Source organism: Schistocerca americana, chromosome 7 (genome assembly GCF_021461395.2).
Source record: "Schistocerca americana isolate TAMUIC-IGC-003095 chromosome 7, iqSchAmer2.1, whole genome shotgun sequence".
Classification (NCBI taxonomy): Eukaryota; Metazoa; Arthropoda; class Insecta; order Orthoptera; family Acrididae; genus Schistocerca; species Schistocerca americana.
The window spans coordinates 453,674,859-453,701,849 of NC_060125.1; the positions used below are offsets into that span (position 1 = coordinate 453,674,859).

At 38.5% G+C, this 26,991-nt stretch overlaps 1 protein-coding gene across 2 annotated transcripts in view; it reads left to right on the top strand.

Moving 5' to 3' along the window:
- The window catches only part of LOC124621932 (tRNA-uridine aminocarboxypropyltransferase 2), a 46,724-nt gene extending 20,000 nt beyond the window's left edge, over positions 1 to 26,724 (top strand). The window contains exon 4 of one of the 2 annotated variants that reach the window (XM_047147440.1): positions 22,968 to 26,723. In XM_047147440.1, coding sequence (XP_047003396.1) covers positions 22,968 to 23,270 — 303 coding nt within the window. In that variant the 3' untranslated portion in view covers positions 23,271 to 26,723. Of the gene's footprint in view, positions 1 to 22,967 lie in introns of both variants that reach the window. The other variant, XM_047147441.1, reaches the window with a different exon arrangement.
- Positions 26,725 to 26,991: the final 267 nt, after the last annotated feature.

Consider the following 26,991-nt stretch of genomic DNA (forward strand, 5'->3'; position numbering starts at 1 on the left):
CAACTAGCTCTTCAGATGACAAAGAAATTGATGAAATCTATGATGAGATAAAAGAAATTATTCAGGCAGTGAAGGGAGACGAAAATTTAATAGTCATGGGTGACTGGAATTTGAGAGTAGGAAAAGGGAGACAAGGAAACATAATAGGTGAATATGGATTGGGGCTAAGAAATGAAAGAGGAAGCCGCCTGTTAGAATTTTGCGCAGAACATAACTTAATCATAGATATGGGTATCTTAATTGAAGAACTTAAGATTAAGCTTTAATCACAATAAAGGATGGCAGCCAAAAACAGTTGCAGGATAGAATTTTTTTTTTTTTTTTATTAAATTCTTGACCAAGGTTTCGGTACATATAAATATACCTTCATCAGAAGTACATTTCCTGAATAGAAAGACACATACATTAGAAAAGCCATATCAACGAAAGTGAGAAACAGAAGCTTAAATAACGGTGAAATTGCTAAAGTAATACAGGCACACAATCTTTAGTACTTACTAAAATTACATCATGCACTGGAGAATAATGAAACAATTATGCCAAAAGGCGTCGTCAGTAATTAAAATATCATCTCCATTTGTACGACATGTGTAATGGGTACAGTATCAAAGCGAACAGTTTAACAATGTTACTTCGCCTATGAACTGTTGAGACACGAGTGTGAAGGCACTAAGGTAGATTGTTTCGCCGAGAGAGGGCACTTGCATGTGCCAGACTCGCGCATAGGACACATGCAAGTGCCCTCTCTCGGCGAAACAATCTACCTTAGTGCCTTCACACTCGTGTCTCAACAGTTCATAGGCGAAGTAACATTGTTAAACTGTTCGCTTTGATACTGTACCCATTACACATGTCGTACAAATGGAGATGATATTTTAATTACTGACGACGCCTTTTGGCATAATTGTTTCATTATTCTCCAGTGCATGATGTAATTTTAGTAAGTACTAAAGATTGTGTGCCTGTATTACTTTAGCAATTTCACCGTTATTTAAGCTTCTGTTTCTCACTTTCGTTGATATGGCTTTTCTAATGTATGTGTCTTTCTATTCAGGAAATGTACTTCTGATGAAGGTATATTTATATGTACCGAAACCTTGGTCAAGAATTTAATAAAAAAAAAAAAAAAATTCTATCCTGCAACTGTTTTTGGCTGCCATCCTTTATTGTGAAGAATTTTAACAGTTGCTGCTGCAGCCATGTTTAAAATCTTGAAATTAAGCTTTAAATTTAAAGCGATTGCAGTAAAGTTCAAAGTTTGACCCCGGCCACAAATAGGTGGACTATTGAAAAAATGGCTAAAGGATTTGCTGTTTCAACTAAGATGGTGAAGAAGGCTAGGAAACAAAAAATGGAACGTGAGATTTTGGCAACACCTGCAAACTGAAAAGGGAAAAGCTGAATGATGAAGTAAAAGAAAATCTCCCCTTTTTTTGGAAACGATGAGTTCTCTCATTCATACCAGGACAAAAAAAAAAAAAAGAATGAATAGTGAAAAGACTCACAAGCAAAAACACCTACTGAAACAAATGTTCATTGTATGCAATATAGAAATCAACTGAGGTTCTCAAAATTTTGTGAGCTCAGGCCAAAATAGTGTGCAACAGTTGGTGCTTCTGGATCACATTTGATATGTGTATGTGCAGTTCATCAAAATCTATTAATGTTGACTTCAGCAACATCCATTCAAGATGACCACAAGGATTTGATGGAGGGGGGGGGGGGGGGGGGGGACTGTATGCAGTTTGGTATCAAAAGTTTGTACACTGTAATGTTGTGAGGAATGTCCAGGAAAAATGCAACTAGAGGCTTATGTTGAAGACACTTTTTAAAATCGTGATGCCGAAGAAACTGTGGAATACAAGCAGTGGATCCATACTGAGAGAGACACGTTGGAGATACGTCAGGGAACTGTTGAAGATTTCATGGAGGCACTTACTTTGAAAATTACCAGTTTAAGAAGCCATTGCTCAGTGTCCAAACACCAAAGTTATACCTTAAGCAGCTAAAAGGAAATTTTGCTGAAAATGAATTAATTATATTGATGGATTTTGCAGGGAATTGTTCATTTGTTGTTCAAGATGCTTTAAAAGTGTTTCCTTTAGAGAATAGTCAAGCCACATTACAGCCATTAATTGTCTGTTTTGGTGGCAAAGAAAGTCAACGTAGTAGCGTTTGTATGATCATCATCTGTCTGCACAATACCATAGCTGTCAATGCCTTTCAGTAAAGTTAATAGCATATTTAAAGACAGAGATTGAAAACATCAAGAACCTTTATTACTTTAGAGAGGGTTCAGCTGCTCATTATAAGAATTTCAAAATTTCATAAATTTATGTCTGCATGGAAAGGATTTTGGCATTACTGCCGAATGGAATGTTTTTTGGAGCAAGCCATAGTAAATCACTTTGTGGTGGCATTGGGGAACAACAAAAAGACTAGCAGCCTATGCTACTGTACAGAGGCCCGTAGAGGACGAAGTATTGACTCAATATGATTTGTTCAAATTCTGTGTTGATAGTATTTCAGGCATAAAATTTTTCTTTATACCAGAAGAAGAAATAAAAAAAAAATTAAGTCTGATCGAAAAACGAGGTTTGCCAGGGGAAATACACTGGAACAAAAGAACATCACCAGTTTAAGCCAATTAATTGCAATCAGCTTAGAATTAGTCGAGTTTCCAATGAATTTACAGCATTCACAGTTAACGCCTTCAAAAGCAGATGGAGGAATCCCAGCAGTTTCAATAGCAAGTTTACAACCAAGATAGTATGTTGCATGTATGTATGACAATTTTTGTTGGGTTAGTAACATGTATGAAGTTGCACATGAACAAGATGTCCTCATCAGCTTTATGCACCCACACAGTTCTGCTTGTTCCTTTTGCTGGCCAATGGCTAAAGACACCTACTGGGTTCCTGAACAATATATTGTCACGACTTTAGAAGCACCATCAATATCAACAGGAACACAATACAGTTCACAATCTGTCCTTGACAAAATTGTAAAACTGTTAAATTTGATGTTGTCTATTACCCTTGTTTTTATGGCATGTGTTAAATTAATGTTTGAAACTGATTTATATACTCAAGTTAAAAAAAATTAATTAGCAGTAGTGTTATAAGACTTAATGAGCAAAATATTTCACTTTTCAACCTCCTTGAAGTGCTAAAATAATAACTTTTGAAAGGTATTCTAACTCATAAAAATGCAAGATCCAGAAATTAAACAATGTAGCTTTAAAAGCTTAAAGTATGCCCTTTTCAGCTGTGGCAAGAATAAAAGAATTGAACAAGACACAGTTGCAGTATTGCCTCCCCTCAAAAATACCCTAAAATTTGTGCTTAAAAAGTTTCGGCCAACTTTTCAAATGCATTTTTTTTTCATCTAGGCATTCAATGTTAATTAAATTTGGTCCATACATTGACATATAGGTGGGAATAACCCTCTGCAGTTTGGGTGTGATTGGTTCATATGAAAAGTAGCAGTGGTCGGTCAAATGTTGGCTCTCACAATTGTGCCATGAGTCTGAGAAATTTTTGAAACAGCACAGGCACGATAGGTGTTGATATTCAAACAATCTGACATGAGTATTCACAGCAAAAATTTGCTTTGCCTGTTGTCCAAAGCTAATTGAAGATGGCCTTCTGCAAGATTGAAATCCACACAGAGACAAATCTTCCCATTTGGCTTATGAATGTCGACTAAGGGTGATGCTCACTGACTGGCCAAAATATGTTTTAAGACATCAACGGACTCAAATCTCTGAATTTCTGTAGCTCCGACATTATGTAATGGATGTGGCATAGGGCATGTGCAGCAAAATTTGGGTTACGCATTAGCTTTCAGCGTAATGTGAACATGAAAATCTTTTGCACATGCTAGAGTACCATCGAAGTAATGTTGATACTTGTCACGGAGTCGTTGAATTGCAGCATGGAAAACTTTCGTGTCTATGGCACACACATTGTCCTGTATGTCTAATCCAAAGAAATCGAACACATCCATGATGAAAATATTTGGGCTCGTGCGTGAATGGACTACAGTGAAAGGGACTTCCTTAGTCGTGTTTTTGTATTTTGCACTATTTTGTATTAAGTGGCACATTCTGAGCACTGAAATGCTGTCACTGTTGTAGGTGGTGATATGTAGACTTTATGTTTGCAAAGGTGGTTGGCCAATTTTTTCATATGTATCCAGGTTAAGCAATGTGCAGAAGCTCCGGTATCTAGTTGAAAAGGCACTGGCTATTTACAAATTTGCAGTGTAAGCCACAGTTTGTGATGTGTGTTCTGAATACAGTTGTCCATTCCGTGTTCTGAAAAACTGTTCTGTTTTCACCTGTGCACTAGAGTAAATTTGTGAATTTTGAGTTCGGGAGAGCCTTTTTGAAGTGTGTGGTATTTGCATTACACATATGTGTGTATATTTTCTGCTCCTTCTCTTGTCTGATTTTTGAGCAGGAAGAGGTGCAGAATCTGAAAATTGGTTTCCTTCCATTCCAGCTTTACATTATTCCCGTGTGGAACTGAAGAAAGCTTTATAGTCTTCTGCAGGCAGAACAGTTTTGTATTTTCCATGCAGTGACAAAATTTGTATTCAGCTTGTCTGAAGAAGCAATTCTTCCAATCATGGGTGACATAGCATTTCACACATGACTTTGCTTTGTGCGGAGTGGGAGCAGTGTAATTAGCATTGCACCAGTGTGGCAAATGCTGTATATAGTATATCTGGCCTTATTTACATGGTGCTGATGTGTGAGTGCTGGAGTCTGGACTGTGACTGGGGCATTTGGTGTTTGTCTCAAGTGAAGCGATAACTGGTTGACAGAAATCTTGCTTGGCTAAATCTTGAACATTATGGGCATTAATAGCTTTGAGTACTTCACTGAGGCTAGGGTTGCGGTGCTTTAGAATTTTGGCACTCAATCTCTGATCTAATAGATTCTGAAAAATAGCATCACGAAGCATTTCATCCTGATAAGTTGCACCACAGAGACAGGTGAATTCACAGTCTGTAGTTGTGCCCTGCTATTCTGTAGTCCATTCTTTATAGGATTGGTCACTGCAATAGTGTGTGCAGAAAAATTTATACCATGCAGCAGCAATGCACATTTGACTCTCAAAAAATTCATCTAATCTGGGAATTATGACCATAGGGCTGGGCTTAGGGCTCACTGAGGGAAAGCAATTTCACAAGGAGGCAGTAGGTGTGCACTCCTCCACATCAAAAGAAAATGCACTGTGTGATTTACCTTTGATTTTCTATGTGTCAAAATGCTGATCAGCTGTGTTATGTAACCTTTCCGTTTAGTTTGTCTCATTAAACTGCCGGAAAGGTGGAGGCAGCAGCTGAATTCCTTCTTTAGCTTCTGTACATTTTGCTGCTGGGCTGCTTATGCCTGTACGAGGCAAGAGACTGCTAACAGCAGTTCTGTTATTTGTAGACTCTGAAACTCAACAAGAGATCTTAAATGCTGCTCAGTGGTTAGATGATGATCTCACTGATTTGCCATGATTCCTTGAATATCTCAACTTAAATACTTCAACTTATGCGTATCAACTCAAAACACACACACACACACACACACACACACACACACACACACACACACACACAGAATTCAGTAATTCAATAGGAAGATAAAAAAGCTGTTCTGCTCTGATGTCCAAAGCTCCTTGTTCCACCTCCTTTTCTATCATTCCCAGACTGTTATAATTTCATTTGCTTGCTGTGTGGTTCGTTAGTGGAAACAGGAGTGAGGAGCAGGTGCAGGTTCTGAACAGAGAATTCAGACATTAATTTATTCTACACCTAATAATAATAAAAATAACACAAAGCTTTGTTCCTGAAGTTTGAGTGTCAGTTGCTAACAGTAGATTTGAAAGTAGAAATATATACAGATATGAAAGATTTATAAATCTATCACTGTTCTATATAATGTCTATTCAGAAGATGTCGAGCCCAGGCACTATGAAAGTCTGTAAATATTATTCAACTGTCACACACAAAAAATTGGCTCAGTGCATGAGTGTTTGAAACTAAGTGCACCAGCTGCTGTAACTCGAGAGAGGGGATGCTTGCATCTCATTGGCAGTGGTGGAATTGTTCATGGCAGTGCCCTCATGTCACGTTGGCAGCTCTAGGGAATGTGGCGGTGTAACTGACAGTGTGTGTATCTGAAAGTGCGGCCAAACAGAGAGTGGCTGATATTGTAGTGACGATATTCTTTTCATTTGATTTTATTGTGTAACTAAGTATCATGCATTACTTACTTTTCCTATTTCACTTTTATTCCTTATTGGTGTTAGCCTTTGGTGCTAAGAATTGCACAGGAAATTTTATACTTTTTTCAGTTTCATCCTTTCATGTGACAGTCAGTTGACACAACCTTGAGAGCCATTTTCAAGGAGAAGTCAAACATTATTAAAACTTTTGCTGTAAGCGTTTTTTGCCTTGTCACTTTGCTATCTGGAAATGTGTACCTTTGAGTTACTGTTTCTATCAGTGCATGATCAAGATTTGACCCCAGTAATATTGTTAACTTGGTGTTTGAAAGTGCAATTAAGTCTGATCCATTCACACTTTGCACTGAGGATATCTCTGGCCAAATTCATTGAAAGATTTTGACACAGTTAAAAGGCAGAGCCCTGCTCCACAGAAATGTGAGTGGATTGGGGAGTTTAAAGGTGCCCATCAAATCATATAAGTGACAGGAATGTCCAGTTAGGCTTTAGAGTTCTCAATGCAAGTCCCCCCTCCCTTCCTCATCACCGCACTAAGCTCCTACAATAGCAACGACAGGCTGAAACCATTGAGATATTCCATTCATTCAGTTTACTTATGGTTTTGAGTGTCAAATCACCCTTAAATAATTCAACTCCCATAATAATGAGCAAAGATTGATGCCAAAAATGAAAGTGTATCTACCTTTTGAGACTTAAATAAAGCTTTACTTCACCCAAAAGTTAATTGTAACATCACTGAGCTTCATTAAGAATGTTCCTAACAGAGGTGCTCCGCTTTTGCCTTTATCTGACATGTGAAGTGTTTTATCCACACTATCATGGCACCCTATGCCATTCTATGACAATGACATGAAACGATTATATACAGCAGAGGCTAAATAAAATTTCTTAATGTGTGTGTAGACACAAAATCTACTTGCTCAGTGGTTAATATTACATGTTACTGTGATGTACATTTCATGTTAGTATTGTGTATAATATAAAACAGTCTAATTTGCAGTGTCAACCTGATTATGACCTATTGTTGAAATTGCAGTGTGGAGATTGGAAAAAAAGTTGACACAGGCAAAAATGTTGGCCTTCAAAAAATCTAGCAACCTCTGTTCACGCAAGACTTGAAGGATTTTCCACCATTAATCTTCTTGTGCCATTGGTGATTGATGTGATGGAGAAATGAATATCTGTCTATCTTTATGTACTGCAGCTCATGAATTGTTACTGCTGAATCAAAGAAATGGTTGCAACCTATGAGGCAGATTGCAGGTACATACTGTTTCAAAACAATATCGAGATTACAAAATTGTTGAGACTTTCATGGCTATTGCTGATGTATTGCCCACAGGCGTTGTTTCCTGAACTTTAACCAATTTTTGTTTGACAATTTTATGACATTGCACCACTGTGAGTGGCTAGCATTGTCAGAGATTCACCTTCCATTGCTAGTGGTTCCGCCACTAGCAGTGGGGGTGAACCATTGACAATGCCAGCTACTTACTCTGGCAGGACGTCTGATAGGTTGTTTAACAAACGTTGGTCAGAGATCCTGAAGCAAAAGCCAGCAGGATAAATGATTATTGAGATTGGTTGAATATCAACCTAAATATCCCATGCTTATAAGTCATTAGTACTAGTGTATTACATACCAATAAGCACAATAAGCCTTTTAACAATATATCTGAACCTAAGTTATAAGATAAGTGCTAACACCCGAGTGATATGGTGAGTCCTATAGCCTGTGGGGTATTGCGGTTTATTGCCTACATAAGACTATTCACTCACCTCTGGGTGACTTTCTTCTGCGGCAAACACCTGCCCTGAGTGTGACTAATAATGTTCTTGACCAAAAAAGCCATAGAAAAATGAGTTGCACAATAATTGTTTTCTGCTTCTAGGTCTGGCTAAGTAAGAAATGAGAGAAAGTCAAAGAAAGAAAAATATGGTACATTGTCACTTTAAAGTACAATTTTGCACCGCTAGGTCCGCACTAGCTACAGTTTTGAAATGCGGCTTTCCTGTGCACAATACAGGGTGAGGCAGCTAAGTCATAACACCCCTTGTAACTCCCCAACCATAATAGATACAAAGATGCCATTTGCGCAGTGAATTGCAGGGACAATGGCTACTTGAATACATCACATTTCATGTTTGTGCAATTTTTTATTACAGAGATATGAGGCCATCTTTCTTTTTAATGAGACCCTCTGTTAAATTTTAGCGTAACATGATGGGCTTAAAAAAACTGTTTCAAATATGTATACATCATAATATTTAGGCAAATAGTTTTTGAGATACAGATATGTTCTCGTATCATATTCGTCCTTCAAAGTGGCGTTTTCCAATGCGACCTTTCCTGTTGACCACTGAGGAACTTAACAGGTAAGGCATTGTTTTCCTGCTTCTCGATAATGCCGCAAGATGACACACGAGGTAGCTGGAGAGAAGGGTATAAATGTGCTGCTGGAGTAGTGAGACATCACATTTCCGCCACAGTTTCTTGGAGCAGACATGTACACCAATGAAGAAAAGTTAGGTATGCTTCTAGTGTATAGTGAAAGCAGAAGAAATGCTGTTAGAGCAATAAATTGATATGGAGAGCTGTATCCTGATTGTGAGCATCCTACCCGCCAGCTTCTTGCACGTATTTGCAATAACTACTTGAATCGGGATCATGGAATGCCATACAGAGGACAAGGCAGAAAACAGCAACTGGCAAGGTACATGAAGAGGGCGTTCTAGTGTTGGCGCATAACGACCCTACTGTTTCATCGCGACATATAGCCTCAGAATGTGGTATAAGTCAGAGAAGTGTTCTACGCATATTGCACCGGCATAGATTTCACTCGTTTCATCTCTCATGACATCAAGCACTCTCCAGTGTGGATTTTGAATGACGTCAGGAATTTTGTCAGTTTGCTCTACAGCACCTAGAAGATGATTCAACATTTTATCAATGGGAGCTTTTTACTGATGAAGTGACTTTACCAATCACAGTAATGTGAATTTGCATAATATGCATTACTGGTCAATAGAGAACCCTCATTGGCTCAGACAGATACAATGTGTAAACTTTTAGATGGTAGACCTCTCACTAGTCCTGAATCGGTAGAAGTCGGTAAACGTCGGGAGGCCTCGGTAGGCACGCAGTTTCGACTGCTGCCAACATTACGTAGCTGACTGTGTTGTACAAGGTAGCCATTGCCGTCTGCTTAGTTATTGTTTTGCGCTGTACTGTTCTGCGTGTTTTTAGTGTGCAGTTGTGCTAAACATTATCAAAATGAGTGAAGAGGCAGTTGCTGGCCCATCTCTGGAGTCGCCAACAACCCCTACCGCTAGGCCTATGGTTAGAAGGAAACCAGTATTACGTAGCGATGCTCGCAAAATTATATTGCGTGTGATTGAATGCTGCGAAAAGGAAAGGGAGCAGAAAAAATTGCTTCACCCCATTTACAAATCTTCAGTGAGAGCTGCTACATACACAGGACGAAGCATGCTTAGCATTGGAAGATTCAAACAGTTTTCCAAAAATCATCCTGGCGTATCACCACAAACGCCTGGCAAGAAAAGGTGAGTTTCCATTTCAGATATTTCGTTTGCGATCACTTTGAAGGAGGCCCCTATTTCGTCCGAATTACCATATATTTCATTTTCCGTTGCTACCGTATTGCTTTGTATGGAAACACCACTGGTTGCTGTATTATTTCGAAACACATTCATATTACAGTACATTTCCAAATTCAAAAAAACTACATGCAGTGCAGAAGGCATTTTCTTATAAATCTTTCTCTCTCTTTTAACTTAGGAAAAGAAGTGGAGAAATCGAAGTAATGATCGATGATTTCAACCAGCGTGTCATTCGTGACACGATAGCAGAATTTTATTCAGTGTGGAAGATTGTGCCGAGCCTGCGAACACTGCTTCCAGTTTTGCACGACAAAATAGGCTGGAAGTGGAGTATTGTCTCACTGAGAAAAGTACTTTTGTCTATGGGATTCATATGGCGTAAGGTGGATAACAAGAGGAATATGTTGTTAGAATGTCCAGACATAGTGCACTGGTGATCTTGTTTCATTGTTGACATAAAGAACTTCAGGGAAGCAGGCAGAGAAATATTTTATCTTGATGAATTGTGGATTGATAATATCTTAACGTTTAATAAATGTTGGCAGAGGAAGGGTGAATTACTTGAAGAGAGTGTCGTTGGTGTCACTGCATGGGGGAGCTCAGTGAGAAGATAGTTGCAAGTGTCGGATCCAAGAATGGCTTCTTCAAGGAAGGGCAACTTATGTTCTGGGCAAAGTCGACAAAGGGCGATTATCACGGTCAGATGAATTTGGCAAACTTTGAGAAGTGGTTCGGAGAGAAGGTACTGCCAAATCTCCCGCCTAATTCAGTAATAGTTATGGATAACACTCCTTACCATAACAGGCAAACAGAGAGAACTCCAACGAAGTTTGACAAGAAAGTGCGAATGCTGGAGTGGTTGCAACGCAGAAATATCCCCTGTGGTTGAGAGTATGAGAAAGGACTTGCGGTATGCAAAAGTACCAGCGAATAAGCCAACTGAGAAGTCTTTGCTGTAAACCTGTTGGCTGAAAGCAAAGGCCACCAGGTCGTTCGCTCGCCACCTTACAACTGCGACTTAAACGCAATAGAATTAGCATGGGCGAAGATGAAAAGGCACGTTAGGGAGCACAACATACCAGGGGATTTGGCTGCCACAAACATGCTGAATCTTGTGGATGCAGCTTTCCAGTCGGTTACTGCCAATGATTGGAAGGGATATTGCAAGAAAGTTAAAGAAACAGAAGAAGAATATTGGGCACGTGATGGTGTCGTCGAAATTGCTGTGGACGAAATTATCGTTAACACAGCCACATCAGATGTAAGTGAGGAAGACTCAGACACACAAATGGAAGACAGTGACAGTGAAAGCGATTGATCACATGGCGTGAAATGTTTTTACAAAAGATCACAGCTTGAATAAATAACAAAAACAATCTCCTATTAGTTTGTTGTTAGTTGTATTTCTGTTCTATTTTAATCAAACACAGAAACAGAACATAGTGACAGTGAAAGGGGTGGACCATATGGCTTTAAATGTTTTTACAAATGTATGACATCTCGAATAAATACGAAAAACAACAAAAATTAAGGATTTCCTTAATAGTCTTTTACACCTGTAATAGAACATTTTCAGATACATCACCTTCTCCTATACTTTAATTAACAGCTTTACTATAAAAATAAAAAATGTTAAATATTTGAATAATAGTTGTGACTGGCTGAAATAAAAGTTCCTTTTTCATTGAACGCATTTATTGAACTCATAGGCTACAATCGTTTGTAACAGCTATCACCCTCATTGCTACCAAGCACAGAGTGATCGCTTCCTGCTGCATCCCATTTGCCAGCTACCAGAGGGAGCGCTCACTACACCATAGAAAATACCAATTACATATCTCATCATATACCGAACTACATTATTATATTTTAGCGGAGGCTATGACTCATACTGTTACATTAGAATAACTCAAAATTCATTTGAAGAACTCACTGTAACATGCTAAATCATGACAAGAACTTAGGGCAGGCTCCTCATGGCTCTTGATCACAACTCCACTCACAATGTTAAAGTACATGAAATGACTACTTTATGATTGTTGAATCCCATTGCAGCCAATCAGCTTTCGAATTAAATGTATACCACCCCATGTTTTCCATTCTGGTTGACATAGCAAAACCTTCTGCCTACGTTCTTTTCCGTTTGGTGTACAGCAAAGGTGTAACTGAATTTATAATAATGTACTTAATGTTTTTTGGCCTGTAAAGTAGTGACACCTCAGCTGAAGCTGCAGGCCGGCTCATGTGGGTAACATCTGTAACAGTGAAGCTACAACATATTGCAAGTGTGAAGCTAATTGCTGTCTGATTCTACGTGGACTGTGTAGATGGCAACGTCACAGTCTGTACCTGCAGCTTATGGCACATGACTTCTTCCCCTCCCCTCTTCTAGCAGTTCATGCTACCGTATTGTGTTGCTCTTAAATACTCTTCCTAAACTTGTCCTTCAACCTTTGGTTAGAAGAAAGATTTATTTTAGCCAACAATTCCCATACTGACTCGTCAATTAGGCAAGGATTCCCAATACTCATACCAGAGTCTTGCAGGTGGGCTGTTCCATTAGTCAACATGGAATCAGTTCATACTCTCGTGTTATTTTGGATGTACGTTGTCTTTTCAAGAGACAAACATAGAGTTACGTAAGAAATCTGTGCTATAATCTGAAGATTGATTTAGGTTTCAAACTGGTAACAGAAAGTTAAATAAATAAATAAATAAGTAAATAAATGGATGAGACTGGGGTTTGTAGCATAGTTTTTATCATAGTTACATTTCTCTGCAGTCAGCAGTTCTTGAGCATTATAGGTAAGATAAAATCTGGAAAATACTCTGCATTTAAAATTCTTCATTGTTATAAGCTTTATCACCATATGTTTTATTAAAGTGGGTACATTCTTGATACCATTGGGTATATGTTTTATGTGCCAAGTTTAAGCGACTGCTGAAAAAATACCAGTTTATCCTGCACCTCAGAAGTGTGCCGTCAGTTGTGCTCTTTTTCTTTTATTCGTGTATTTTTAACATATTTAGAACTAAAATATATAGTCCCTCCAAGTGACTGTACATGAAAATTAACTTCTGAATCTTCAGAAAGACATGCCCGTGAATAATATTACCTACATGTGGAACACTCACAATTTTTGTATTTCTAGGCTTCATTGCAGTCAGTCGTCACTTATGATCTGGCAAATATTTTTATTCAGTCTGCAACTACAAATAAACATTATTTACAGCATTTTCTTAGCTATCCAATAATTAAAGATCTGCTCAGCTGCAGATATCTGCTATTCCAAGTAATTACAAGTAAAAAGATGGAAATATTCTCTTGCAGATCTGCAAATATTGGCAGTATTTAATTACTTTGCTTTTGAGATTTCAAGGACAATACTGATATAATTTTTGTTTGTATACATTGTGATATCAGTGTACAGTAGATGTTTTCAAACATATTTAGATCTGTGCCCCTGCCCTCTCTTTGACATGATGGGAAGACACCACACTGTCATTGCCAGTTTTATTTATTTATTTGTACAATATTTGTTACATTCATGTGTTTACAAGTCTGTCTTTCTGGATCCAAACTTTTAATGAACGTAATTTCACTTCCTGCTTTCATTAAAGTGACAAATTCTCTGCATGAAATTCTCTTAAGCTGATACGTTGACACACCTGCACTAGCTACTGTGCCCTGGCACTGCAGCTCAGCTGAGATGAGGGGCTGTTCCGGTTGGAGAGCATCAGAGTTGAAAGCAGGCAGAATGAGGCTTTGGCGAGCTTTGTGTAATGCGAGTAGGGATGCTTGTATGTGGCACACAGTAGTGGTTATTAAAATGTTACCTCCATTTTGATACATACCATCCATTCACCCATTCAGCCTGGCCTTCATGGATTGTATGTCAGCAATGATGAGGAGTCCCATGTTCAGTATGCTGAAGGTCTTACTAAGGCTTTTACAGACAGTCATTACCCTCCAGGCATAGTTCACGAACAGATTTCTCATGTTGTATCCACACATGCCTCAAATTGTCACAATGATCCCATGAACCAGCTGGAAAGGATCACTCAGTATCACCCCAGGCTGGAACAGCTTAACCACATTTTTTGCCTGGGGTGCGAATACTTACTATCGTGCCTGGAAATGAGAAATATCCTACTCACAATCCTTCCCACCTCTCCTGAAGAGCTCTGCCCACCCAAGGTACACAATACGCTGGTCCATTGTTATGCCACACCCCCTCCCAATCTTTTGCCACCTGGGCCGTGTTCCTATGGAAGATGCAGATGCAAGACCTGTCCTGTGCACCCTCCTAGCACAACCTGTTCAAGCCCCATCAAATGCCAATCCTGTCCTTTTTTTGTGGACATGACCATCAACCTGTTGTCCACTTGAATCAATGGCTGCCAAGAAACTGTGGCCAAGAGCAGTGTTGGCCACCCAGTGGTGGTAAACACTGTTGAGCGTAACATGTTGGACTTAACCCTTTAACTGCTCTAGACATGTTAACGCGCGTGCCTTTGTAACTGTCCCTGTGTGCTCTGATTGTGTTTACGCGTGCCAGCAGTCCTACCTGGTACTCCGAATGTGTCTACGCATAAGTAGAAGGACTGGTGGCATGCGTAAACATGTTCAGAGCACACAGGGACAGGTACGAAGGCACGCGCTTTAACACGTCCAGAGCAGTTAAAGGGCTGCTTCACAACCTGTGCCATCAGAATTCTACTAGTTTCACTCAACTACATAAATGGGAAATACCCTTGCAACACATTACATGACCCACTGTACCCTTAACATCAATATTTGCTAGCCTCCATCTCACACATGCTTCCACCCCTGCCCCCCCCCCCCCCCCCCCCCCCCACCTAATCACTTTATTAATTCCGCTCTCATATTCTCCTCTCACCTCCTTTTCCCGCTGCACACCTCCTTGACATTGTGTGCCACACACAACTCTCCCTTCCTGTACCAGACCAAACTCACCAGGGCCTTGTTTCTTTACTGTACACTGTACACTTGCCGCCTTTTCTTCCCAGCCATTAGCCTGTTCCTCCCAACATTCCTCCCCCCACCTCCTTCCTCCTCTCACCCATGCCATCCAATACAATCTATCTCCTCCCCTCACAATATGTGTGTCCTGGTAGTTCAGGGAAGACATCATCCAAAAGCTTTGCAATGTTTGCAGTTTTGATTGTGAGTCAACCAACTACTCAACACATAAATTATACAATGAGCACGTGTAGCCTTGCCCCTTATCATAATAGTATGAAATTGGTGACAGTTTAATTACACTTCTGTACTAGTTCAAGGTGGCGACATCAAGATGGTGGTTTATTTTGGACACAACAGCATTTTGTAAATACTTCTCCGATGAACGGCAGTAGTAAGCTTACCTAAAAGTCGAGTGCTATTTATACACCTATCTACCACTCGGTGTCTCAAGTCTTGAGTTGTAGCATTAATCCTAGACGCAAGACACTGATTACAAAAGGCCCCATTACGCCATGTTACCGCACCTCACAGGTAGCAGCAAAGATATTATAGCCCCTTTTAACTTCAGCTAGGTATTGTTACATTTTCCTTCTTCCTGTGGAAGCCATTTTAATCTACCTCTTGAAAGTTGGGTAAGAACATACATGGCAAAGCTTTCATTACGTTGACCACACTTGCTGTGTGGGAAAGACCTTGAAGTGGATGGTCAGCTGCCGCTCTGACTTTATTTTAAGATCCAGACAGATCCTTGTTTGCTTTCAGTTTGGAAGCAGGGGATATCGAACTTGCATTGACAGTCTGACCCTCCTGGGGGCAGTTATTAAACAGTCTCTCCTGCACCTACAGGTATTTTTTTCATCTTGAGAAGGCTTTGATATTACTCTGAGGCATATCATTCTCAGATTGCTCCATGGACGGGGTTTCTGGGAAATCTGAACCTTTATTCCTAAGGTCCCTCCCTTTTCCCACATTATTTTTCAATAAAGATTTGACAGTATCTTGGGCCGTAGTTTCTAACAAGGGTGTGATATCCCTTAAGGCACTGTTTCAACTTTGTGGCAGCATATGCAGTTGCTATTACAGTATTACATTCACTGTTAGTGACAATGTGCATGCTCCCTATTCGTGGTTGACATCTCAGTTTTTAGCTCATCTTCTGTCAATGCAAGTAGCTGGTGCCAGCTACATCTGACAATTAGTAGGTTGGAGGAATTGGCAGATAAAATAGGTTTTAGATATTTGACTCTGAAATCTGTGTGTGTCCTTTTTAACTGTCCACACACTTTTTTTAAATTTGCCTGAATTGAGAATGAAGGACAGCATTTAAAATTATAATAGGTGAGGTTTAAGGACTTTACTTTTGATTTAAAACTTACTTGGCTGACAATTGGAACTGGTGAATCTGTGTAACACCTTCAGAGCTGATGGATCCAGCAGGAACCCACTAACAAAATTATGTCCACAAAGAGTTGGAACTATGTAGTATTAACCACTCATCAGCAACATGGATAAAATTCTTCACCAAGTGTGCATTAAACTGATGTATCAGAGCAACAACAAAATTACATACTTGCTGAGGACCTCCAAAGATGCTGTCAATGCATTACACACCTTGGAATTTAGTGGGGTAACTGTCAGTGCAAAGTAACATACATCAGAAAGATTGGATGAGCTATCAGAATACAAAAGAGCACGAGAGTCACTTATATGGGTAGGACAACGATATCATAAATCTTCAGTGGCAGAACACCAAAATGAATGTGTTGGTTGAATAAAAGGTTTGAGGAAACAAACTTTCTAGCTAGGCAGCCACTCACTTTCAAAAGGAAGATGCAAGAATCTATCATAGTGATCAAGCAGCCCACCAATATGGACTGCAATAATGGCTTTCAGCAATAGTTAGTGTACAAACATAGTGCACTTGCAAGGCTATCCCATTATGTGCAGCCACAAACACTTCTGCAGAAGATACACAACGTACTGTTCCATCCTTGTAGTGACCAACACTGCAGGAACAGCACCACATCAGAAAATTGGCTCTTTTATGATTCATCCACATGGGCCCAAAAGTTCTACCTTTAGTTACGAATAATGAAGCACAACAGTTTCCTTCTTCTCCATTCCATACATGATGACAAATTTGATTCATGCTCCTATTCAGGGATTAAGGTTCAGTAATGTAGTTGATCTATTGGGGTTAAAGTTGCGTGGATTCAATAGCACTACATAGCCAGTGACGGCCACATGCAATAGTGGCTGAAGTGTTGGTAGATCTTGGTAGATCATTTTCCAGTTCGACACAGTCTACAACGCAGCAAAAGTTATGTAAATCATTTCCTACTGTGAATAGGTTATTAAGAGAGTTTTTACTTCTCATGACTGCAACTTTTTCCATCCTTGTTCGTCTTAAATTGTGGTTTATTAGTAGCTAAACTAAAGTAAGAAAATTATGCTGTTTTTTTTTTATTTTTGTTGCCTATGACTGACAACATTTGCTTTGACAAAGATATGCTTTTGTGATTCAACATTTCTGTTTTTGCTCCCCCAATTGAATTTATAATTATGTTTTGGTCGCAAGATGTTTTACAAATGTGCGGAAACCTCTTGCTGGTTCCCAGTAGTACAGAGGGTGATTCAAAATTGAAGGAGCTGATAGAAGAATCAAAATAGATCCACTTTGGAATATCCTGAACCAGAGCAAGCTTTGGAATGTCAGAACCAACAAGGCCAATCAGTTTTCATATGCCTCAAGTTCAACAGAGATAAGGTACTGTTTACTCACCAAGTTTTACAATGAGAGGCAGAAATATTGCTGGGCCCGAATCATTTAGAGTCCAACAAGAGAGCATTGCACATGCCCAAGCTCAGAACTGCCAGTGCTCACAACTCTAGCAGTCTGTGGAGCGTCAGCTAGGCATGTACATCGTCAAATAGAAGCAGTATAATAGTTAGGATACAGTAGATGTTGAGATTCATTGCAGTTTAACTCATCGTATTATTTCTTTTGTAAATGATTATTTGAGCACATAGAAATGGTTGAAACAGAAGAACTCCACGTCGGTAGAATTTCTACGACGATGAGTGTTTCACATCTGTTTCAATGGCCTAGCGGATAGGCTGATGATTTGCAAATGTAAAGGACGAACGTTCAAATCTAGCGGGAGTCAGTTGTCATTTTTTTAAATTTAGACTTGAGCAGGTAATATTTTAAACCTTAATTTGCTGCAAATTGTGCAGTTGTAGACTTTTCTAGGTTCCACATTGTGTCAAAAGATTCCATTTTATAGTAGTTTAACCTTTAAATAAACAGACAAATGATCATAGTAAAAAATATTGAAAATCGATATATTTATTTGTCATTACTTCGACCGCCACCTGGTCTCTCTATCGTTTTCAGCTAAGAGAAACATATCTGTTGATTGGCATATTTTTCTAAGTCCTTATACGTGGTCTACATGAGCGAGCTGGTGTGCCTTCCAGTCTCTGTTGTTTGCAGTTTAATATTCGTTCTTCAATTACAGTAGGCCTATTCGACCGTTACGCTAAAAAGAAGGTAGTGCGTCCGCTTACTGTACTGGTAGCTGCAATATGTGTTGGATTGAGTCTCACCACAGCCTTTCTTTTTTTATCTTTTCACAAATGTTTCATGCTTTATTTACATTTTGTATTAAATTGTATATTCTGTTTTTCACTTTTTTCACTATTTTCACTATTCTCTTCAATAAATAATTAATTATGGTTTTTGAATTTGATGTCTAGAAGTAATCTTCCATGGAAGGTAATATTTATCTGATGTCCCATAACAATAAAAATAATCATCCTTGCCTTGGATACATTCTAAAGTTCCTGTACCGATCTCAGACATCCAACGTTTCACACTTACGCGTCCACTTCTAGCATGTGTGGCCACGAATCCCATGTTGTATTATTGCCCATCTGTGCAGTAAACAAGAGCAGGACCTCTGCTTGTAGATTCAATTGTGCACTAGTCGGAATAGATGACTTTCCTCCACTCGACATCTTCCCACGAAGCAGTTGTTGACGAGCCCGGGAAATCTGAAGTTCTCCTTACTGGATGTGTGACAAGGAGCATTCTGGGGCTGCCCTGACCAATTATTCATTTTAACTTTATATAGAGACTTGGGGTCTTCTAGGTGTTGGACATTTCACTACCTCACCATTACCTATAAATTCTCTAATCTACACCCTTGCAGTAGAAGCATCAATGCCATAACAACATCGGGCCTCAGATGCACTAACTCCATTTTCAAAGAGAGCAATTATTCGCTTGCGAACATTCACATCAGCCATTTTTAAGCAGGCTTCTGATATATGCCAATCATTTGTGTTTCTCTTAGCTGAAAACAATAGAGATCCTGGCTGACGGTTAAAGTATTTACAAATAAATGCATCCATTTTCAATATTTTTACTATGACCATTTGTGTGTCTGTTTCAAGATTAGACTGTTATAAAATGGAATCTTTTGAAAGAATGTGGAACCTAGAAAAGCTTACAACTGCACAGTTTGTGGTGAATTAAGGTTTAAAATATTACCTGCACAAGCAAAAAAAAAAAAAAAAAAAACACCATGAAAATTGACTCCAGTTAGATTAGAACACTTACCTTTTATGTTTGGAAACTGTCAGCCTATCCACTCAGCCATTGATACAGATGTGAAACACTTGTAATCATAGTAAATATACCAATGTGGAGTTCTTATACTTCAACAGTTTCTATGTGCTCGAATAATGATTTTCAAAAGAAATCATATTACGAGTTAAATTGCAATGAATCTAGACACATACTGTATCCTAACTATTATATTGATTCTATTTGATGATGGTAAACACCAAGCTGAAGCTCCACAGACCACTAGAGTTGTGAACACTGGCACTTCTGAAATTGGGCATGCACAATGTTCTGTTCTTTGGCTCTAAACTACTTGGGTTGGTGTTCAAAATGGTGACCACCACATTAAATATACACGAAACATTTGTGCATAGAAAATTCTGGTGCACCCATCCAAGTACACCAGGCATTGCCTTAACTGCACCAGAGGCTGTAAGTTCCTGGCAATAAGTATTGCTTTATCTGGAACTGGTGTAACATATCCAAGCCTTCTGAAATGGCAAACAAAAAAGGAAAGATTAAGCTGTGACAGGTCAGGGGAGCGAAGTGGCCATGCAACTGTGCCTCCCGAGCTGATCCAATGTCTGAGAACTATGCAGGTCCTCAATGTAGTTGCATAAACATCTGACAACACATTATAAGTGATACATCCTCTGACAGTTGATGACCTTATGGCGCATAGGCAATGACTGTCACTGACAGCTTTCACTGGCTCAGACTAATGTCTAAGACCATAAGGTTCCATCCCAAAGTTGTTTATTTCAATTCCTCTATAGTGACCATGATGAGTGACCATTATTGCAGATAGTGAGGTTAGCTATGTTATGTGGATATTTGCAATTTATCATACTTGATATGGTTGCAGTGATGTTCCAGAAGGTATTGTAATTATGTTATGGCAGCAGCTTACTTGTTAAATAATCTCTTTATTTCATAACAAGTACAATGGTGGAGACAGTGCTGGAGAGGTGGCCAACACCCTCCATGACAGTGGCTGGCCTCAGCCGACAAAGCATACTGGTGTCAGCAGCAGCCTGTCTTATGGGCAGATGATGGTGTGTTCAGTCAGGCAGTGGTGGTGGCTGATAGAATGGTGTGATCAGCACAGTAGCAGAGTTGCTGATGCAGGATGGTGGGTGACATTTGGCAGTGGACAGCAAAGGCAGTCACGGCAACTGGCCAGTTTACATCTCTTGGTGAGAAAAACACGGGCAGTGAAGTCAAATCGTGACCCCTGACATGGAAGATGCCAGAGGTGTGTGCTCTTACATGGTGATGAATTGCAACTGTGTTTGCATGCTCAGTTGGTGACAGCTAGGCAGCTATATAACCCAGGCTTGAACTACAGTCCATCAGGAAGATGACCAGCAGCAGGTGAGAATCACGGAGCGGGTGACCTATCTGCAGACAAGTCCCATGTCAGCAGCATCCAGACTCGGCACTGGCTGTAGCGTGCTGCTAGTGAAGACACTGCATATTGCCTGTCTGAATTAGGCAGTGTATATGCAATCCTGGCTAGCTAGTGTTCGTGGAACAACAGCACCAGGCTTCTTAAGTTATAACAGGTTGGGGATGCTGGGTGTAACTGTTGGGCAGTGATGACATATTTTGTCCCAGATTTTCCATCGTGTCAATGCCTCCAGGAGCCTTGTTGGTGCCATAATGTGTCATAACATCTTTTTTAAGAAGTCCCAGACAGCTATTTTGGCAATGTCAGCCTACAAAATGCATGTTCTTGTGCCAGGACAGGTAGTTATTGGGGTATCTTGTGACGCCCGCCTTATGAAGTCGTTTTGCTCGATTTGTCATAAGAGCCATTTGCTTTTCTGGTTGGAACCATGACGCGACAACTCGTTATCAGTTCCTTAATTTTATGCAACTTTTTGAATTGCCCTGTGTAATGAATGTTTTCGTTGTACTGGCACTGCATTGGGAACCATTAACACCCATGAAAATTTCATTAACAGCTTTTTTCTAAAAATACATTTTATATTCCATTTACCACAATGTTTGTATCATGTAGAAACAAAACAAATGTGGCGTATAGAAATGTTAAGGTTGAAATGTCATTACTGTACACAAGGGTCATAAGATGGGAGCTTATGAGACACTTTATGTAATTAATTCATATTTGCATGAAGACTTAATAGTGAAGTATAGGACACCATAATATTGTATATTACTGAAAAGGAAACAGTGATTTACAGTCAGATGCCTTTGCTTAACAGAGTGCACCTGTAATGTTTAATGGGTTAAATACATTCTCTCTGTGTGTAAATAACCTTCTAGGCATCAGAACAATTTAGAAATCCAAATTGTTAGTGTTGCAACTAAATATTAAGCAAATTAATATTGTTTTAAACTGTGATGCATGTAGTGTTGCTTACCTCTTTGTTAATTTTTGTCGTGCATTATAGTGTGAGATATTTTGGGCCTATTTGAAGATGTTGGCTTTCATCAGATGAAGAGCATAGCTTATCTGAGCAGAGTTCTACTTGATAATCTCAGAGATGCAACTCTTGTGCCAAATGCTTGATTGGCATTTATAAACTACGAGGCCAAAATCTTTTTCTGAATATGTTGCTTCATTAGGATTTTTCTCGTTTTAATTGTTGGAGTTGGGCTTCTTTCTCTGCAGTTTTTGTCTGCTGCAACTACATTAATAACCATATTATTTTATTGTAAATATTGATTTGACCTTATGCATATATCATATTACATTATGAATCTACCACTAATGATACCTTAGACAGAAATTGGAAAGAAGATAATACAAACTGTGACCGTGCCTTACAAATACAAGACTTAAGTTACAGAGCAGTGAATATAAATAAAAGTGAATTTCTTTTTTTTTTTTTAATTCCAGTCAGTGGGGGAAAAAAATTCACACTGTCAGTGTCCACAGCAACACCATTCACATTGAGTTTCCTGGCACTGTGGTCTGACTTGGCCTGCTCTGTATTATTACACATATTTGATGATGCCAAGCTTACTTCGTTTATGTCTTATGATACTGCCTCTTTGACTTTGTCAGGATATTATAAGGCTGCTTCTGTTTCATTCAGATCTGAAGGTGACCATTATGGACTGAATGAAATGGACTGTTTGTGATGCTTGACTGGAATCAAATAAAGGAGTTCTGTATTTTCCGAATCACAGTATTTATTTCTTACTGTGTTGTGATTTGTGAAAATAAATATTGTGCGTGAGATATTAAAAAAAAAGGAGAATATATTGGTTGAGACAAGGGAAAAATTATTCAAGTGCGTTGAATGTTAGAGTATAGAAAACTTATGTTTACAGAGGAGCACTTAAACCATGTGATTCTTCTGACCTGCTCTCTGTAAGAAAAGATAGAGGAAAAGGAAGCAGTATTATGAATGTAGTTTGCATAAAACTTGCTTTTTATGGCATGTTCACCTCATGTTATTTAGGTGGAGAATGCTTGACAGTATTTTATTCGTCTGTGTTTGTTTAACAGGTGAAATTGGTCCATGGATTAATTAGTGAGTATGTAATCAGGAGCCAACCAACAGATGGATGTCTGTCTACACTCGAAGCTGCTGCCCAAGCACTGTCACACTTAGAGGACCGTGCAGATGTGACAGATGTATTATTACGACCAATGCATGCACTGTGCAACTTTCAGTTAGATTATGGTGCAGTTACACACAGCAGCACGGAAGCAAGAGTACGTAATGGAACATATCCACGGCAGATAGGCAAACGTCTCAGTCGACTTTTGGCAGCTAATTCTGAAATTGATGACACCAGCTGTACCTGACAGCTAGAAGGTGGTTAGGTATTTAGGGAGAAATTACTTGCTTTTTTGCTTGGCCATTCATCATTTCTCTCCTAATGTGGAGGCTAATGAAGTCCATAGCAGACAAGAAAAGAGTGGTCTGCAAATTAGGTGCAGTGCGGTGCTCCAGAGACACTTTATGTATCTTGAGACAGATGAAGGTGATGGGAAAAGTAACACCGAGAATGTTATTGTATTAGTGATGGCTGATCTGCTATTTGAACTCACTTTATTCCTCCAAATAACACCAAACAAATGTTCCTGTGGTATATGAATCCTCAGTCTGTTGCAATTTGCTCTGTCACCGGGAGTCTTGATCCATTCTCATTAAGATAAATATCTGGAAGCTCTTCCTTGATGATCATATGCTCTAACCTGAGCGTTTGTCTCTGTGAATACTGGGGCATTACGATATTTGTTCTGTTTATGATAACATAAAGTTTTCCCATTCACATCTTGGTCAGTAGTGAATTTTCACAAATATTTCCAGACAAATGAAGCCAACTTAAAAATCTCCCAAAGCAGGTTTGTGTTACTGTTACCAGTTCACTCAGTCAGAGAATATACTGTCATAAGATGGAACAATATGACATGATATTGAGAGTAAAATAGATAGTTATGCAACAGATTAAGCATTTCTCTTTGAGATACTGCCCTGCCCTTTATGTTATAGTCATTTCAGTTTGTGTAGCAGATGTTCTTGCATGCATAATTAAAGTGGCTGGCAAGAGAGAGAATATACAATTTGATTTTGGCTTTTTAAGTTTTGCCATATTGCTTGTGGACAGACAGCATATTATATGAAACAGTGTAACTGCTGTACGTTCATTTAAATAGTGTTTTGAAACAATTTTAATTGTGAACTCTGTTACTTGTAGCTTCATGGTTGCTGCAATATAATTAATTTTCATTTTGATTTCTTAAAAAATATACATTTTGTTTAACATAGTGTAAAACACTAGTTTGGATGGTATCTCATGTGCAGTATGTTTGCTACCTTAAATTATGTATTGTGTACTGTGCCTTTTCTGGTGTCTTTTCAGAATTAGTTTCAACACGCAGAAAATTGTGGACTGACTTTGTGATTCTATTTTTGCCATAGTTGGTATTTACAATAATATAACTAAATATGTTTACAGTTAACATTGAGCCAGACTGAGATAATGACACAGTTTGTGCTTGTGAAGATGTATTTTAAACACTATGTTGGAAATACAAGGTTGTAATGTATTTGGTAATAGGATTTTTATGAAATGCTCTTTGTTTTTAGTGCCAATTGGATCAAAAGAAATGCATTTTATGTCTTTTGCAGCTATGCTTGGAAAGGTTAATTTTGTTGTAAAATCATACATCCTTTAAGGATGTTGTTTATGTCAGAAGCTTTAGCTGAGGTACTAACTGGTTGTGCTTTAGTATGTTACACAACAGGAATATGCTAAAAGAAGATCCTGCAAAATCAGTCGTGCAATAATTTTTACAGTGTTTTCATCAGAAACTAACTGATAATGTTGCTAAATAAATATTGTGATACTTTACATTTTTGTTGTGGTCATGTGAATCATTTGATCCAGCACAAGAATTTGTTAAAGTGGCAGTTAAAAAGTGTTTAACTATGGACAATCAAGAACAGCAAATGCGTAAATGAGTCTAATTTTGCAAGATTCTGTTTTCCCATATAAGGCAGTAGAAACAGTTGTAAAGAGTCACCCAATAGAACTTCCCACGTTTTAAAGTCGAGTATAACAAAAAGTATTGCAAACTTGTTTACTAAAGAAATTTAAAAGGTATTGAAACAGCTTGGAAACTAAGTACCATGTTTTGAGTTGAATTACCCTATGCTAATTGTAGCATCGTAACATAAATACTCACTGATTTTGGATACGTATATGTAGAAATATATTTTGGCCATGAGCCAGAAATTGGCATGGACCTCGTATCATGAGTACAGGTTACACTTGTTTATTTCTTATTTATAGGAAACACATAACAAAGAAAACATAAAAGTGTTTACTAAAGGATTTTCGGTAAGGGCCATAGCAGAAACACTTATGACATCTAAATTTACTTTCACATTTCCTATCAAAAATTGTCCCATAGCGAAATTGTTAATCTGTATACAGATATTACTGTCCACAATACAATATTATGAAGAGACCATTTAATGCAAATAACCATGGACAACCATGTAGGAATTTCCATATTCTAGCACAGCTAAAACAGGAGAGAGAGATTACATGAACTTGCTATGCGGCTCAGAGAGAAAAAAAATTAGGTGAGTGTCGAAAATAGTTGAAATTGGGCAGTGATGAAAACTGAATCTGTATCTCCACTTGTGGCCTATTAGTTACTGTCTTTGGACATTGCTAGTTACAGTTCATTCATATCAGTGTTCTGGACAGAGCGGATGCTACATAATATGTGGCAATGACTCAATTCACCTGAGATGGTAAGGGAAGCTATTAATGTTATAGTGCAGATTATGGTATTAGAGCTGAGGCAAGAGTTAAATATAAAGAAAAGAAAACCAAAGTGGGATATGTAAAAGGATTTAACGCAGGAGTAAAATGGGAACAGCAAACACACTTATAGAAGAACACCTGAAGAGGAAAATACTGTCTGCAATGGCATATTGATCAACAATAAGCTTGCAAATATCATGATGTTATTACCACAATCAAGTCCAAATCTGAAAGCAGGGCTGTCAACGTAGTGTAACATTTAGCACTGAAAGCACGTGTATTACAGACACCAGTATACGGAGAAAACAGAACTGCCTCCTGGACAGAGTACTGCTGTTTTTACAAAACGTAGTATACTCCAGAATATGCTGTTTGAGAACCTCCTAGAAATGACAAATACTAATAACAATATTTGTTGGTGGTCGGACTTTACTTAGTGGCCCACAGCAGGCCTGTCAGTGTCACTAGCTGCTACTCCACAGTGCATATAGTGCAGCTTCTGGCATTGTTCTTCCTTTGGGAGAAAGAGTGACCTGCTGTTCCTAAAGTTCCTAAGGCAGAATCCTTCATCAAAATCTTGTCAGTAGTCCTCTGTATGGCAGTGCTCGAGGATACTCGCAGTCGGGCCATGTTGTTACATATTGTTAACAACTGTGATGAGCATCTAAGGTAGTCTCTCCCCATTAAAGCTTTGCTATCACTGAACAGGCCTTTTGTTTTCATAGACCTGCTCTTCAGTACCATAGTAGGCTTCCATAAGGAAAACATGAGTTTTTACATACATCTTCCCAAATTACACGGAATAGCAGTGAATAATTTTGTACAAAGACAGTAAAGAATCTGTTTCTGTTAATACTATAAATTACATGTTTTATCATTGCAGCAATGTATTTCATTAATATGCATATATTACTTTATTAACTTCAAGGAAAATTATCCTATCATTTACAGGTGAACAGAGCAATTAGTTTTATTGAATGAAAGGCCTAGATTCAATTAATAAAATTTTGTACAAGTAAAATTTTACTATTGTATATCATCGTAATTACAGTTCTGTTAACTAACACCAATTAGCATGTTTGATTCTGACTGAAAAATCATTGTGTCATATTTCTGTTAGGATAATGAACAATTTCTAAAAAAAAAAAAAAAAAAAAAAAAAAAAAAAAAATAGCTGTATCTCTCCGACTTGAAATTTCAGAACTTTAATCATTAATTATTCCATAGTTACAATAGCAATTTTA